Below are 14,080 nucleotides of genomic sequence, written 5' to 3' on the forward strand. Positions count from 1 at the left end.
GGGGGGGGGGTGTGATGTGATGTGAGAGGTGAGGTGAAGAGAGGTGAGAAGAGTGAGAGTGAGGCGATTCAAGAGCCAAGTTTTGGCCTGCAGTGTGCCTTTGTTCTGGGTTTTCGATAGCATTGGATGTCCTATACCTTCAATGGTACAATACCTGTAATTAGATGTACCTTGCTTGCAGCCTCAACTCCGGTGCGGCTCTTGGCCACGGGACATACATGCGAGTACATCCAATGCACAACCTCGGGCAGTACATACACGACTTGTACAGCACAGTACTTACTAAGGTAGGTAGCTGACATGGACGCCCTCTGGTTGACCGTGCCAGGGGAGGCAGTGCTATGAAAGAGCATCCGATGCCAAGTCCATCCATGTGCAGTACCGAACCGGGCTTTGATGCAATGTGCCATTGACCTGGGTGAGCTGAGACGTCTGTCTGATTTCAACAAGTTGCTCCCTCAGACAGACCAGCCAGATTCATGCCGGGCAGCCGCATTCCTAGACCTTGTCCATCTACTCTACACACGCATCGTATCGTATTGCTACTATACTAGCACCTTCATCTCTCCCTGCCTTGAGCAATCAATCCGTCTTACTTACTTGGTACATGCCCCGGCAAAAAGGCCTTTTGATTTACCCATTGGGCGAATGAGAAACCCGCCGCTGCCCTGGGCGTTTTGCTTCGGGCTGGCTGGCGGGCGACGCGGGCCAACTGACACATGAATAGGTAGGAATCGGTACATGCTCGTACATACATGGACTGGACGTGATGGGAGAAAGCCAGCCGCATGCAAACACACAGCAACGCACAGGGTGTGGACCATGGAGCAAAGCATGCAGCCTCAGTGTCCAATCACCAAGGTACGAGTCGGGACCAGTCACATACGAGTATAGCATCAATCCCAGCACCTGTACCTGTACCTGTACCTGTTCCTGTACCCGTGCTCCGTACACAAGCACTCACTCATTCATTCAAACATGTACGGAGTGTTTGTACTCGTACATAGGCACCTTGGTAACTTCGTGCGTTGCCTCGTCCAGACCGCAAATCCGGTGTCTGTCCATGTGCCCGCCAAGGTGAGACGCCGTCCCGCCCACAGCCAGAGGGCGACCAAGACGAGAACCCGGAAGATGCATCGCACCGGCCTTTGTTGTTTTGCTGGGCGCTCCGTGCTTCTCACTTTAGCTTGTCTAGCCATGGTGCGGGCACACTAACATTGTCCCTGCTCGTATCTATGGATTGCCCGGTGACCCATTCGTGCTGCGAGGCATCCCATCCCGTCGCCCTTTTTCCCCCTTCGCTCTGCTGTGAGGGCACTACTAACTAGTACTCCGATCTGTCAGGGCAGCAGGTTTGTGGGAATAAGAGCACAAAAAAAAAACAGGCCGCCGGTGGGCCTTGGAAGTGGCACGACTCCAAAAGTCCGCCTGTCAAGCTGCGGTGGCAAAATCCGAAATCAAGCTGCCCAGAAAGCTTGCTGCAAGGACTCGACAAAGATCAGCGGTGGCGCTCTGGGGCTAACTCCACGAGTCTAGCGAGCATGAACGCTTCCACGATGAGCCCAGATGGGGGTTGTCTCTGCTATCGGGCCTTGCCAGTCCAGCGTCTTCTTTGTCCGTTCCGTGCTTGGTACATGCCGCATTTCCACCTCTGCGATTTTTGAGTTTCCCATGGGACCCGGCTAGGGCAACGAGCTGGATGCGTGGACGGGCAAAGGAAAAAAGGCACCGGACAAGTCTAGGCCTGCAATTGCCGCCCTATCACATTCTCACGTTCTGGCTGCTAATGCGGCCGCTCCCACCATCCGATCTGACTGGCTTGAACCAGGTCCGGCTCGGTACAAGGCCCAGCTCGAGTTTGGGTCTGCGACATTGATGCAAATCACTACTGCAGCTAAAATGGACTCTTCTGCTGAGACGCCCAAGGCCGGGAAAGCTGCCAGAACCTGACCTGACCCGACCCGACAGCCCAGCAAGATGCGGAGACGCTGATCTTGCAGCGTTTCTGGGCCCATGCAAAGCAGAAAGCAGGAAATAATCCAAGGACGAGAGTCGACTTTCAAGGCCCCCCCAAGGTTAACGTCGATCAATGGCTACCGCGCCGTCGCTCCCTCGTTCCTCAATCCTCCTTCGCGCCTTTTGTCGCTCTTGCAACGGGCGCAAGGCCGAGCACCAGTGCCGCACAATCCGCAGGGCTTAGGTGAAAGCTACCAGTAGTAGCACCAAAAATAAAACAGGCGCCTCGACTTTGACTTGTGCCTGTTGTGTCGCCAAGCCCCCTCTTGTCAGATCAAGCAAAGGCAAAGCAAAGCAAAGACGAGAAAATGGAAAAAAAAAAAGCAGCAAGGCTCGGCGAATGAGAGCGATCCAAGCAAGGATCACACAGCTGAGAAAAGGAGGAGGCCAATGTGTGTTTCTGCCCCTGCATCCAATCAGACACGGCGAATTTGCCAGAGTTGGGCCATCAATGGATTTTTATCTATTTATTTATTTTTGATTTTTTGCTTTTATTTGCTTTTTTTACGCCCAGCACCTCTTTTTTTTATTTTCTGTTCTTCTCTTTTGTTCCTCTCTCTCTCGTGGCTGTTCTTTCGTCCCTCTGGCCTTGCAGGGACCCGGCCTCTTTGGCTGCATGACAAGCCTCGTTCGCAACCCCTGCTAACCCTGTTTGCAGACCAGGGTCCTCCCGATGCTGAGCAAAGCTCGGATCCACCCGTTGTCTAGAACACGGCTTCGGGTTATGGAGTCGTTGGACCAGAAAGTATGGAGGGCTGCTGCGCTGCTTCTAGAGCTGGCCGGCTGGTGGAGATGGGCGACTGGGCGTCTGGTGACTGACCCGGATCGAGCGAGATGGCCTGAGACAGAGTGTTGGCATCGTTGTTATCGCTACCTTTGCAGTACCTTCAAAGTGTACGAGTAAGTAAAGCCTCAACTGATAACGGGCCATCTACAAACAACCGGAATAACTAGCAGCTGTAGTCGTGGCATGGCGTCCAGGGATCAGAAAGCTGCTAGCACCGAATACGTGTACCGGTATCCGGCGCCCATCAGACCTCAGCTCTTTCGTTCGACCTTGGACTCTGTCTTACTTGTACATGCCGCGTACCCTCTTGTACATTTTTCCGAGATGCGACACTTCACAATTCATTTCTCCGACTACAGCAAAGGCTATCCTATCAGCCAGCACCAAGACAAGGACCAACGCCCATCTCCCACTCGTCGCTTCGGCCATCTCTCGTACCCCATTAATGCAGCTTGCAGTTTAGAACAAAATCATTCATAAACAGATTGGCCTAGAGGCGTATGCAACTCGTACATATAAGCCCGCATGAAAAAAAATACTGCACTTTGCTCGCTCTCCTTTGCCTGCCCCCAAAATTCCAAACACCGTCCATAGCTCGACTTAGACAGCAAATCGCATCCAAAGGCTTCATGTCTCGAAAGCTCCACCAAGCCGATCTTAACTCCATTTCCCAATCGGCGCTTTTCCTAATACCACCCGGCTCCAGAAAAAAGACCACACCAGAGAGAGACCCTGGTTTTTTGTCTTGGAGGGCTCCTGCAAGTCCAGGACTCGTACAGTAGTGGGAGGATGTACGGAGTAAGTACTTGGTGTTCCGTACTGCTCGTAAAGCTTTCCCATCCCATGCAGCAAACAAATTTGCATCCAGCAGTTTTTTATGGGCCCCCTCGAAGACACGGTTGACGGGCAACTTCACCGCATTCTCCCCAAGTACATTTCTCTGGTTCGGCGTCGGCTTGCCTAGCCAGAAGCAGTGTCAGCGGCATCGCGCCATGCTCTGCCCAGCCTATCGTGAATTGAACTTCATCTGTCCGCAGGTAGAGCAGGTCCACCACTGCCGGTCCATTTCTGTCGTGCAAAATTCGCAGCGCCACGTTGCTGGAGCTGGAGCTGGGGCCGGTGCCGACACGGCGCCCGACGACGCCGACGTCGATGCTGGTGGCCTCTGGGCGGTTTGCAGTGTCTCACGACCCTTCGTCTTCTTCTTCGGCGGACTGTCTGTTAGGTCAATCACAGCTGGCCTCGGCCCAGGCTGTCTCGGTGTCACCGGTACGTGTAGTGTTGCCTCGCCTCGCTCCACCCCACAGGCATCGCAGCACAAGAAGTCCTGCGGGTTATGCAAGGTGCATACTGAGCAGATCCAGAATCGCTCCTCTCTGGGACGAGGAGGCACTGGTCTCTTGGTGATCGTGCCAGTGTTGCTGCCGCTGCCGCCGCCGCTGCTCCCCACGCCCGGCCTTGGCCGTGAGCCGTCAAATGACACCGTCTTGTTCCCGTTGCTCGTCATTATTTTTTCCGCAGGCGATGAGGTCACGTATGAACCACCCGAATTAGCCATCTCGTCTTCCTGGGCCATCTCCCATAGGGCCTGCGCAATGGCAAGATCGTTGGCCTCGTCCTCTTCTGCCCGCGTACGAAACCCATTCTTCGACGCCGTGTCTGCAATGATCCGAATCTCGTTGTCACTCAGCTTGTCCGTTGCACAGCCCTCGAGAGCTTTTGTGCGCTTCTCGGCCGCCGCCGCCGCCGCTTGGCGTAGGTTTCTACCTGTCCTTGGCGGCCGTGATATATCCCCTCCGCCAAGCCGTTGCCCTGACCCCCGAGACAACTGCTCGTGAGCTTTTCGCTTTTCCGCGGCCGCACGGGCAAGCCGCTGCACTTCATGAGTCGGCAGCGCCTGTCTTCCGCCCAGCCGATGGCCCTCAGACAAGAATCCTTCGCCCGTGTATCCCTTGAAAAGGAGCCCTTGCCATTCATCACGCAGTTGGTCCCAGAGAGCATGAAACTTGGCGTCATGAGGTCCGTGTACAATGTGACAGAGTTCATGTAGCATCGTGTCAACGATACTTTCGGTCGGGAGGAACTGATTCTGGTCCTGCGGATAGCGTAACCGCAGGCATATTCTCATCCCGCGATTAACATTGAGCCCTAGTGTAGTTGGTCAGTCAGTCGGTGAGCCAGTCGACCATGTTATCGGCAAGTGCATGCGCACCAAGCAGATTGTGCTGGTTGGGATAGAACTCAACCAGCTCCCCAACCTTCCACCCACGACTGCGCATGATCGGCTTTACAAGGGAGGCCACTTTCTTCAAGATGGTCAGTGCCTCACCAGCTCGGCGCAACTGCGCGAGGTGGGTGTATGATAGGACCAAGGGGTCATGTTCCGGCATATTGACAGTCCTTGTAGTATACTACTAGGTATCAAGTATAAAGATGTGTCTGTGATCCAAAACCAGACGCACTGGAAGTTGATATCAAACGACGCCTGCAGGCTAATGCAAAGAAAAGAAGAGAAAATAACCGCGTCTACATGGTTTCAAGGCGTCAGAGATTCTTCTAGACACTCGCCACGTCACAAACGGATGCCTTGAGTCGCGGCACCTCGTTTCAGACTTGGGCGTTTCTATCCCTCCGATGACAAAAGGTGCAATATCATGATTGGGATGCGACGGTTTCTAATCATACAGCTAAGGCGCAAAGTATACGCGGCCCAAGATGACTAAGCCGGGCGCTGGGTGAATGAGCAGTGCCGACGGAGCGGCAGATGATTGGCATCGTGTAACCTCTGGAATATGGGCTGGTTACTTGTGTTTGAAGGCATACAGAGGGAAAAGGTAGGTTTTTTGTTTTTTTGCTAATAAGTGTAGAAGATGTGTAGCTCAGTGTGTGTATGAAGGTGAAGCAGAGGGACCATCACTACACATGTACCTTGTAGTGATGTAGCTGCTATGGATGGTTCTGGAAACACTGATAAGAGATGCACTCAACTCAACAATAACTGCCTATGATCATTTTTTAAGTAATGAAAGAAGAGCAGCATTTAATAGACTTTATCCATGCATCCTATTCAATGCATCCCACCCGTTTCACTAGCAAGTTTGGTATGCGAGGCGTCAAGTACTAGCCTCTCACCAACCTGCAAACATGGGAGTCTTCAACAAATGCACGTTCATGAAATCGGATTTCGTTAACCCATTTCGGTAGAGAGTGCATGGAGATATCGTCTTACGGAGAATCCTTCGGAAGCATCTAGAGCATTCAGGGCTCCCTTCTAGCCGTGACATGCTTACAAATTTGTCATTTTCGGGATGCATATCCGTCACTTATCAATGTAAAGCCGCCACCAAAAGAAACAACGAGATACAAAAATGTACAATGTGCAATTTCACATTTGATAGGTCACTACTTCATAAGTATACTACGGGGATACTCCGAGCTGAACAAACTACTCGGCATAATAGAACAAGAAGCAGCTCACTCTGTCCCAAGGCTCCTGGGTCCCCCTGCTATCACAGCTGCCACATTTACGAGTACCGATGGCAGACGAGAGATTTAATGGGGTGATTGGTTCGTCCATACCGAGAGACTAAGCCTCAAGAGTGTCGATATCCCTCGACATGCATATGAATACCTAGTGTGGCTACCTGAGTCGGAGACGCCGAGAGGACAGGTCAACACTATCAAGACATGCATACTCGAGCCGAGGTTGGACGGCCAGATGGAATTCCGAGTCATGATGCCTTGAAAAAGCCTACATAGTGCCGATACTTGGTGGTTTATTTCCCTAGGTTAGGGTCTTTGAGCTCCACGTGGTTGTATATGGAGGCAAGATAGGTTTCCTATTTGGTACATATGGCATGATCCTGGTGGCGGTGGAAGCTCGCCTATAATATTCCGAAGAACGCAAAGCTAGGTAGACGTGCGTCCCGATTATCACAGAGTTATAGAGTACCTATAACTGCATTAGATACCTCGTAGGTAGTATAGGCAAAATACAATTCCATGAGGGGCGCGTGCTTATACAGGTGGTAAGTACTTCTACATATTACACAGTGCGTTGTTGAGGAACATATAAGCTCGTCACACCGACTAACCAATACAGCTGTTCATAGCAACATTTCATGATTCAACAATATACATGTATACATTCAATCAAGGTTTAATAGTTTAAACTTGCCATTGCCCAGTGCATCTTCCAGCCTCTTCATATGTAGCCGCCAACAGCTTCTCCTCCTCCAACCGCTGTCCAACAACCTGCACACTAACCTGAAGATCATGCATATCACCATCTGCACTATATAGCTTGTAGGCACCTCGAGCAATCCCGTCGAGTCTCTTGATGTTGAAAGTACTTGGCATCGTCCCACCACTCGAACCATGTTCTCTTGTATGCCTCTCGCTTGGCAAGTAGTTGCAATACACATAGACGTCCTTGGCGTGCCAGCAGTACAGGAGGTCCGTCCACAGAGAGTCTCCCTGGACGTATTTCACCCCAAGGTAATGCAGGTCCTTGATGGGTTGAGGAAGTTGCATGTAGAAGCGCATCCACGAAACGCCGCGGCCATTAGACTCTCCACCGCGGAAAAACGAGTGGACTGTTTTCAGCCCATCACTTCAGAGGAGGTGGGATGCAAGTTGCAGAGCCTCATATGACGATGGAGGGTTAATCTCAACCATCTCGTGGCCGGCATTACAAAGTGCCTCCTCAGCCATTTCAAGGGCTCTCTTGCAAGCAGCTCTATGGTCTATGACACCATCTGTCCCGAAGACCCCGACTCTGAGTTTGCCGTGTTGCAGAATTTCCTGTTCGTTCTCAGAGCTCCATGACAGAGGATGAACTGAGTACATAGTCATATGCCCACGGCTTCACCCAGATAATGGACCGTGTGAAATACGTTACATAGATCATCCAACGTTCGAGTCATCGGGGAGTAAACCAAAGGGATGCCGTCCTGGCTCGGCATCGATGTAGTTGCTCCCAGCTTCATTCACCTGCCTGTAGAGCACTTGAGCGAGTATGCTCCCGAATAGTGAGCGGGACATCGAACACTGCCCGCAACATCGTTTCCAATTCCAATTCATCCACCGAGGCGAGTAGCGCTCCTTCGCCACTAGCAGAACCACCTGACGCATATTTGTTATTGTAAGGATTGATAGATCGACCCAAACATCTTTGCTAGGCTCAAAGTTTAGCAACGTAATGGGAGTGTTGGTCTTGACGTACGGCACGGCTCCGGCGTCCTTGGGCAACTTCGTTGTTACCCAGCCCCCTGCCTTTACATCACCAACGAACTTGCTAAAAACAACCGAGCTGTCACATCTTGCTACATCAACGGTATCTTTGAGACTAACGGGAATACCTGCTGGGAGGCCATTCAAATTAATTGATCCGTCTTTGAGCCACTGCTCTGTGGAAGGTATCATAATCTCAGTCGAGCAGTTGGTCTTTTCGTGGGCCTTAATAGTAACCTTTCCATGGGTGTTCAAGATATCAAGAGCTTAATCAGCATCCTTTTGTACTTCGAGTACAAGATCCTTGGTTTGTTTGTTGACTGTTTCGGGGTCTATAACACTGGAGGGCCCATGACATGTTAGAAGGGCTCTGATTTTGGCAGCTCGTTGTTCTTTCTTGAAACGACTACGAACTGCATCTGCGTCAAATATTACGAGTTATAGATTGATATAGACCTGGTATAAGGAATCGGAGCTTCGAAGCATAGGTACCAGTCTGCCCTATGCTGAAGGTACATGTATTGTAGGGGGCACGCCTTTCATCTATTAAAGACATGGCCTTAGCAATAGAAACGCCAGATGATATGCAAGGCAAGCTTCTCCGCATCCAAGAGTCGACCAGCCAACCTCTGGCCAGTCTAGTGATAATTTGTTTCCTTCACGTATAGTGAATCCGAGTCCGATGCTGAGGCTGCCCATTTATGTAGCTTACTAGGTAGGCTTGTGAGCGACATGAGGCACGTGCCAACCGCATGTTCACGACCTACGTAAGCCGAGCTCGCTTCCAACGAGCCACACTTGCGGAAAATAAAATATTAAATGGATATTTGCCCGGCCTCAATATCTACCTACCATGCTTCTTCTCTACCTCTTTTGTCTTCGTTTGTCCACGTCAAATCCTAGGTAGTCATTACCTCTAACCTACTAGGGCGAGATGATACATGTAGTTTCAAGCTAGTGGCCTAGCTGGAGATCGGCTTCGTCTTTGCCAAGTCGGTCGTGTATTCCGTCCCTGCACCGCCATTATTCCCACCTGGACGAGCCGCTCGGCACTTCGATTATCTCTTCACAGGCCAGATGAGCAATTGATTCATTCAATGTTCTCTCTCGGGGTGGGATGGCCGCGGCTTGTGGGCCATGCCTGAAACTATCTGCATCTCGCCGTTGGCTCTAGCAGCAAGCCATTGGCTTGGAATCTCCGAGCATTTGAGCCATAGGAGCCTCGGCTCGGGTCACTAAAACGAGTCTCCAGATGGATTGCGACGCTGCCTTATCGAGAGTCCAAGAAAGGCAACGAATGACAGGGGCCGAAGTGCCACAGGCGCCAAGGGTCTGAGCTGTCTCGGGCATATATTCAACGCTATCAGTGGCGATGCCGTTTTTTTCTCCTCCTGTCCTTTGAAGGCAGGCCTCGCACCTTTTCTCTTGGTGAGCGCCATCAAGTCCACGGAGAGTTTGGGGCTGGACTCCAAGGACGCCATTTTACGTTCTTTTCGGGTGGTCTATAACTTTGTTTACGCTCTTTTTAACCTTGGCGTTGGACTTTGATAAGACGCCTTTTCCCATTTTTGTCACTCTTTTTCGTGATACACCTTTCATTCTTTCCGTGGCACCGGTTATTCGTTGTGTACTACACTTTTAACGTCGAATGATGCACATGTTTCTCTTTCTGGCAGTTCTCCTGGCCGCTTCCGTCACTGATGCGGCCCCCATTCGATATGAGAGCAAGGAGATCTTTGTCATTTCGCAGAAGCCAACCTTGATACCGCATTATATGCCCCAGGCTAAGAGCGCAACAATTCTTGCCAATGTGACGGATCCCGACCTTAGCCGTGATTCATGCGGCTCGGTCAAGATGGGATTTCGCACCCTTTGGACTTGTCGAGACACTGCTATCCGCGTCCCCGGCACCAACCAGTTTGCATTCGTCTTTGCCAACACGGCCGGCTGGACCGACCATCAGCAAGACGAGGCACCCGCTGTTCAGGAGGGAGGACCGGTGGGAGCAGGATCAGATGGCACCAATAGCATTCTCTTGATGAAGGGCCCGCGGCCGACTCTTCCTACGTTCTACCCCTTAGGCCCCAACATGTGCCCAAATTCTGGGGCATGTGATGACGGGACAAGCAGATGGACAGCATGGCCAGACTCACCACCAATGGTCACAGACACGGCTCTCGATGGATCCGTCACGGCATATACTTGGGTATCCAACAACCAGATGGTCAGCAGTAGCATGGAGCTGTTGACCCCTCAGTCTTCGACCACCCTCTTCAAGATGACATACACGCCCGACCTCAACCCAGACGTGCTTCCAGCTGTTTCAACTGTGGATGGCAATTTCTGGGGAGAGCACGAGATTGCATATGGAACCTATGGCAATGTTGTCCAGGGCGGGTACGCCTATCTCTACGGACTACTATACCCGGGAGGCGTCGCTTTAGCAAGGGCTCCCGCCGACTGCGTCGAGAACAAGAGCCAATACGAATACTACGTGGATGGCAGATGGACGAGCACCAAGCCCGCCATTGACGACCCAACGGCTGCAGTCCCCAACGCCGGAACGGCAGGGCAAGGGACCTTTTACTTTTCGGATCGGGCCCAGTCATACGTCTGGATCGGCCAGGGCGGCCTCAGCGTTTCGGCCGACTTTTACATCACGACGGCCCCAAGCCCAGAAGGCCCCTGGACAAACCCATATCTCCTCTACTCAGGGCCCAACGGCGATGGAGACCTATCGTCGTACAGCCTGCAAGCGCATCCTCACATGCTGCGCGAGTATGACGACGGCATCTATCTGACGTGGACGCAGTATTTCAAGCCCAGCACATACGCTGCATATGTCACCCCGCTCGTGTACGTTTCGTTTGTCTAGGATCGGGTCCCGGGTGGAGATGGCACATGCAGTTGAACGACGATACCCCATTGTTTTGATATGCAAGCGAGCGAGGCCTACATACTTTGTACATACATGAATGCCTTACATGGATAACCTACACGTCGGATACAAGGACCTACATACATGCACATACAAGTACATGCTGGACCGGGGGGGTCAAGGAGCCGGAGGGGCAAAGAAACGAGTAAAAAGCATCCATTGATTATGTACATGTGTGGCTACGAGAAATGGCGTGGTGCCTGATGTGTTGTTCCTCATTGGGGAGACTGAGATTAGCAAGGGGGAGAGTCTTGTAACAGCCATTGAAGGGAAGCGAAGCACCTGAGAAGCCCCCTTGAAATGCTCCGTCTGCTATGCCGTATCTCCTTGGTATCCCATCTTGGCCAAAAGCAAACATGAATGCGACTTTGGTTCATCCTCTTTGCATTGTATGGGGCTTGGCCAGCGTCTCGGCGCCCTGAGCGGTGAGCTGCAGAGCCTTGAATCAAGTGCCCACATGTGACACGTGTGAGATGCTCGACGTGTGTCCATGCCATGTAGCAGTAATTCAGCAGTCGTGAGAACCCAATTCCCCTCATCTTGGGTCTTGGGTCTTGGGACACGGCTCATGCATCTCTGCCTTATTCTTGACTGGTGCTTCGCCCGCCATCAGCCGTGTTGCCATCGAGCAATTCCTCTTCCCGGCCTTTTGTTTTCCATCCGTCCAGGTCCCTTATCAATCACCCATGCATGTATATATTCCTCCCGTTTTTTTTCGTCCGTTTCCTCCCCATGCTCGAGTGCCGCCCACTAGCCCTAGACAGCTGGTCTGTCGCCCCCTAGCCGTGCAGCCACCGCCAATCACAGGACCGCTCGCTGCTCTATAGCGCCCTGTAGCGCCCTGTAGCGCCCTGTAGCGCTCGCTTCCCTTCTCCCATCCCACTAAAGCCCGGGTCCCGGACCAGCTGGCCGTCTCCACACGGTCCTGTGAAAGCCTCTGCTCGGAATACCGTCATCAGGCTCAGAGCCCAACTAGAGCTTTTTTTCACTCTTCTTTTTCCTCTTCTCTCCTCCTCCTCCTCCTCCTTCTTCCCCGTCTTCTCTTCCCCACGCTTCAAGCTAGAAGCCCCTCATCATGGCAACCGAGAACAACCAGGTGATGGACGTGGTAAGGACTGCCCTCATTCCTCGCCTTTGCGGCAAAAGCTTTATACGGTCTGTAGCCGCGGCTAACCTCAAATCCCCTCCAGCTCAACACCATCTCGGGCACCTTTCGTCGGGTCACGGACAATGCCGCCGAGTTCATCGACAAGGGCGTCGACAAGGCCTCCGACGTCGTTCGGGAGCGGCTGGCGACGGTCGACTGGCTGCCCGACATCGTGAAGCCTCTTCCCCCGCCCAAGCCCGAGGTCATTGTCGTGCCGCTGTCGACGATAGAAAAGCTGCAGAGCTGGTTCTCCAGGAACAAGTACCTGATTGGCGCCGTCGTCGTCATCACCACCACCGTTGCCTACAAGGGCTACCAGCAGAACAAGTACGTGCGAAAGGTCCGGAGGGCCAAGCGAAGCAAGAATGGCGGCCGCTCCGAGGTTGTCGTGATCGCGGGGTCCCCTCGCCTGCCGCTGACCAAGTCGCTGGCCCTGGATATGGAGAGGCGCGGCTTCATTGTCTTCATCGTGTGCAACGCTCCCGAAGACGAGTCCGCAGTCAAGTCCTTTTCTCGTGCTGACATTATGCCCCTCACCATTGATACCACAAACGTGAGTCTTTTCCTCATTGTCCTTGTCATGACTCATTTCTGGTGATTTTGAGGAGGAATTATACAAGTACCAAGCTTGCATGTGAAAGCAAGTCTGCTAACTGCCATTTTCAACCAGCCTCCCAATGCCGGACTGGCCATCGAGCGCTTTGCTCACTTCCTCACATCTCCCAGAGCTCCCGGGCCCAACATCAAGCCAAACCAGCTGACGCTCAAATCCGTCTTCCTGATCCCCAGCCTTCACTACCAGACGTCTCCCATCGCCACCATCCCCCCGTCAGCCTTTGCCGACCTCTTCAACACCCACCTGCTGCAGCCCATCCTCACCATCCAGACATTCCTCCCGCTGCTCACATCAAGGCTTGGCCCCATCGGAGAGAAATGGGTCCCTCCCAAGGTCCTCGTCTTCACCCCCTCCATCATCTCTTCCATCAACCCGCCCTTCCACGCCCCCGAAGCCACCGTCTGCTCCGCCCTGTCGGCCTTCACCGAGGTGCTGACGGCCGAACTTCGACCTCTCGACATCCCCGTGACCCACATGCAGCTCGGCACCTTCGACTTCTCCGGCTTCGTGCCCATCCGCACCGGCTCGCCAACCCAGGGCTTGGTGACCAGCGCAGGAAACCCCGAGGACACGCTGATCTGGCCCGACGGTGCTAGACACGTCTACGGACGCAACTTTGTCGCCCAGACCGCGTCGGCCATCTCCGGAGCCCGCATCCGAGGCCTCAAGGGCAGCTCCCTCCGACACCTCCACGCCACTGTTTTCGACGTCATCGACGGCTCCGTCAAGTCTGATACCGTCCGCATCGGCCTCGGCGCCAGCATCTATGGGTTTGTTGGCCGATGGGCCCCGCGAAGCATTGTCTCGTGGATGATGGGCATCCGCAAGGTCGACGAGCTGTCCACCTGGAAGACGAGCTCCTACGAGGGCTCCGAGGACGGCAGCGACGACGGCGAGGAGGGTGGCGAGGGATCCATCTCCGAGTCCAAGGAGTTTATCGCCGTCCAGTCCGAGGGCAACGTCTGGAACTCGGGCGAGACTGCCAAGTGGGATCAGCCTCCTGCTGATGCCCCTGCTCCTTGAAAAGGAGCGACGGTGTGAAAGAAGAAGTTAAAAAAAACTGAAAAGAAAGGAAGACTAAAAAAAAAAAAAAGAAACCGGTTTTATTTCCTGGAAACTGACGACGCAAGCAGCCTGCCGGAACAGCATGGCCTGAGCTGGAAACTCTATGGGTATATATATATGTTGAACGCCCGTATTTAACGATTGGATGTTTTTACGCATGCATGGAAGGAAACCCATTCTGATTTCATCAACGGTATATAGATACGCTCACGACTTTATTGACTCAAACTCATTCATTCAGAATTTACTCATTGATAATTGCTGTTCCCTCTATACAGA

General features: G+C 52.8%; 3 protein-coding genes across 3 annotated transcripts; 2 read left to right on the forward strand and 1 right to left on the reverse strand.

Annotated features, from left to right (window-relative positions):
* Positions 1-3,809: 3,809 nt before the first annotated feature.
* Triagg1_10329 (uncharacterized protein) lies at positions 3,810-5,193 on the reverse strand (the record flags this gene model as incomplete). Its single annotated transcript, XM_062894389.1, has 2 exons — positions 3,810-4,951; positions 5,016-5,193. The coding sequence occupies 2 exons, from the start codon at positions 5,191-5,193 to the stop codon at positions 3,810-3,812; spliced, it is 1,320 nt and encodes a 439-aa protein (XP_062750680.1).
* A 4,490-nt stretch (positions 5,194-9,683) lies between these two features.
* Triagg1_10330 (uncharacterized protein) lies at positions 9,684-10,910 on the forward strand (the record flags this gene model as incomplete). Its single annotated transcript, XM_062894390.1, has 1 exon — positions 9,684-10,910. One exon carries the CDS (start codon positions 9,684-9,686, stop codon positions 10,908-10,910), a length of 1,227 nt encoding a protein of 408 aa, XP_062750681.1.
* A 1,138-nt stretch (positions 10,911-12,048) lies between these two features.
* Triagg1_10331 (uncharacterized protein) lies at positions 12,049-13,759 on the forward strand (the record flags this gene model as incomplete). Its single annotated transcript, XM_062894391.1, has 3 exons — positions 12,049-12,081; positions 12,137-12,673; positions 12,791-13,759. The coding sequence occupies 3 exons, from the start codon at positions 12,049-12,051 to the stop codon at positions 13,757-13,759; spliced, it is 1,539 nt and encodes a 512-aa protein (XP_062750682.1).
* Positions 13,760-14,080: the final 321 nt, after the last annotated feature.

Source organism: Trichoderma aggressivum (assembly GCF_033847375.1).
Source record: "Trichoderma aggressivum f. europaeum strain CBS 100526 chromosome Unknown scaffold_071, whole genome shotgun sequence".
NCBI classification, from domain to species: domain Eukaryota; kingdom Fungi; phylum Ascomycota; class Sordariomycetes; order Hypocreales; family Hypocreaceae; genus Trichoderma; species Trichoderma aggressivum.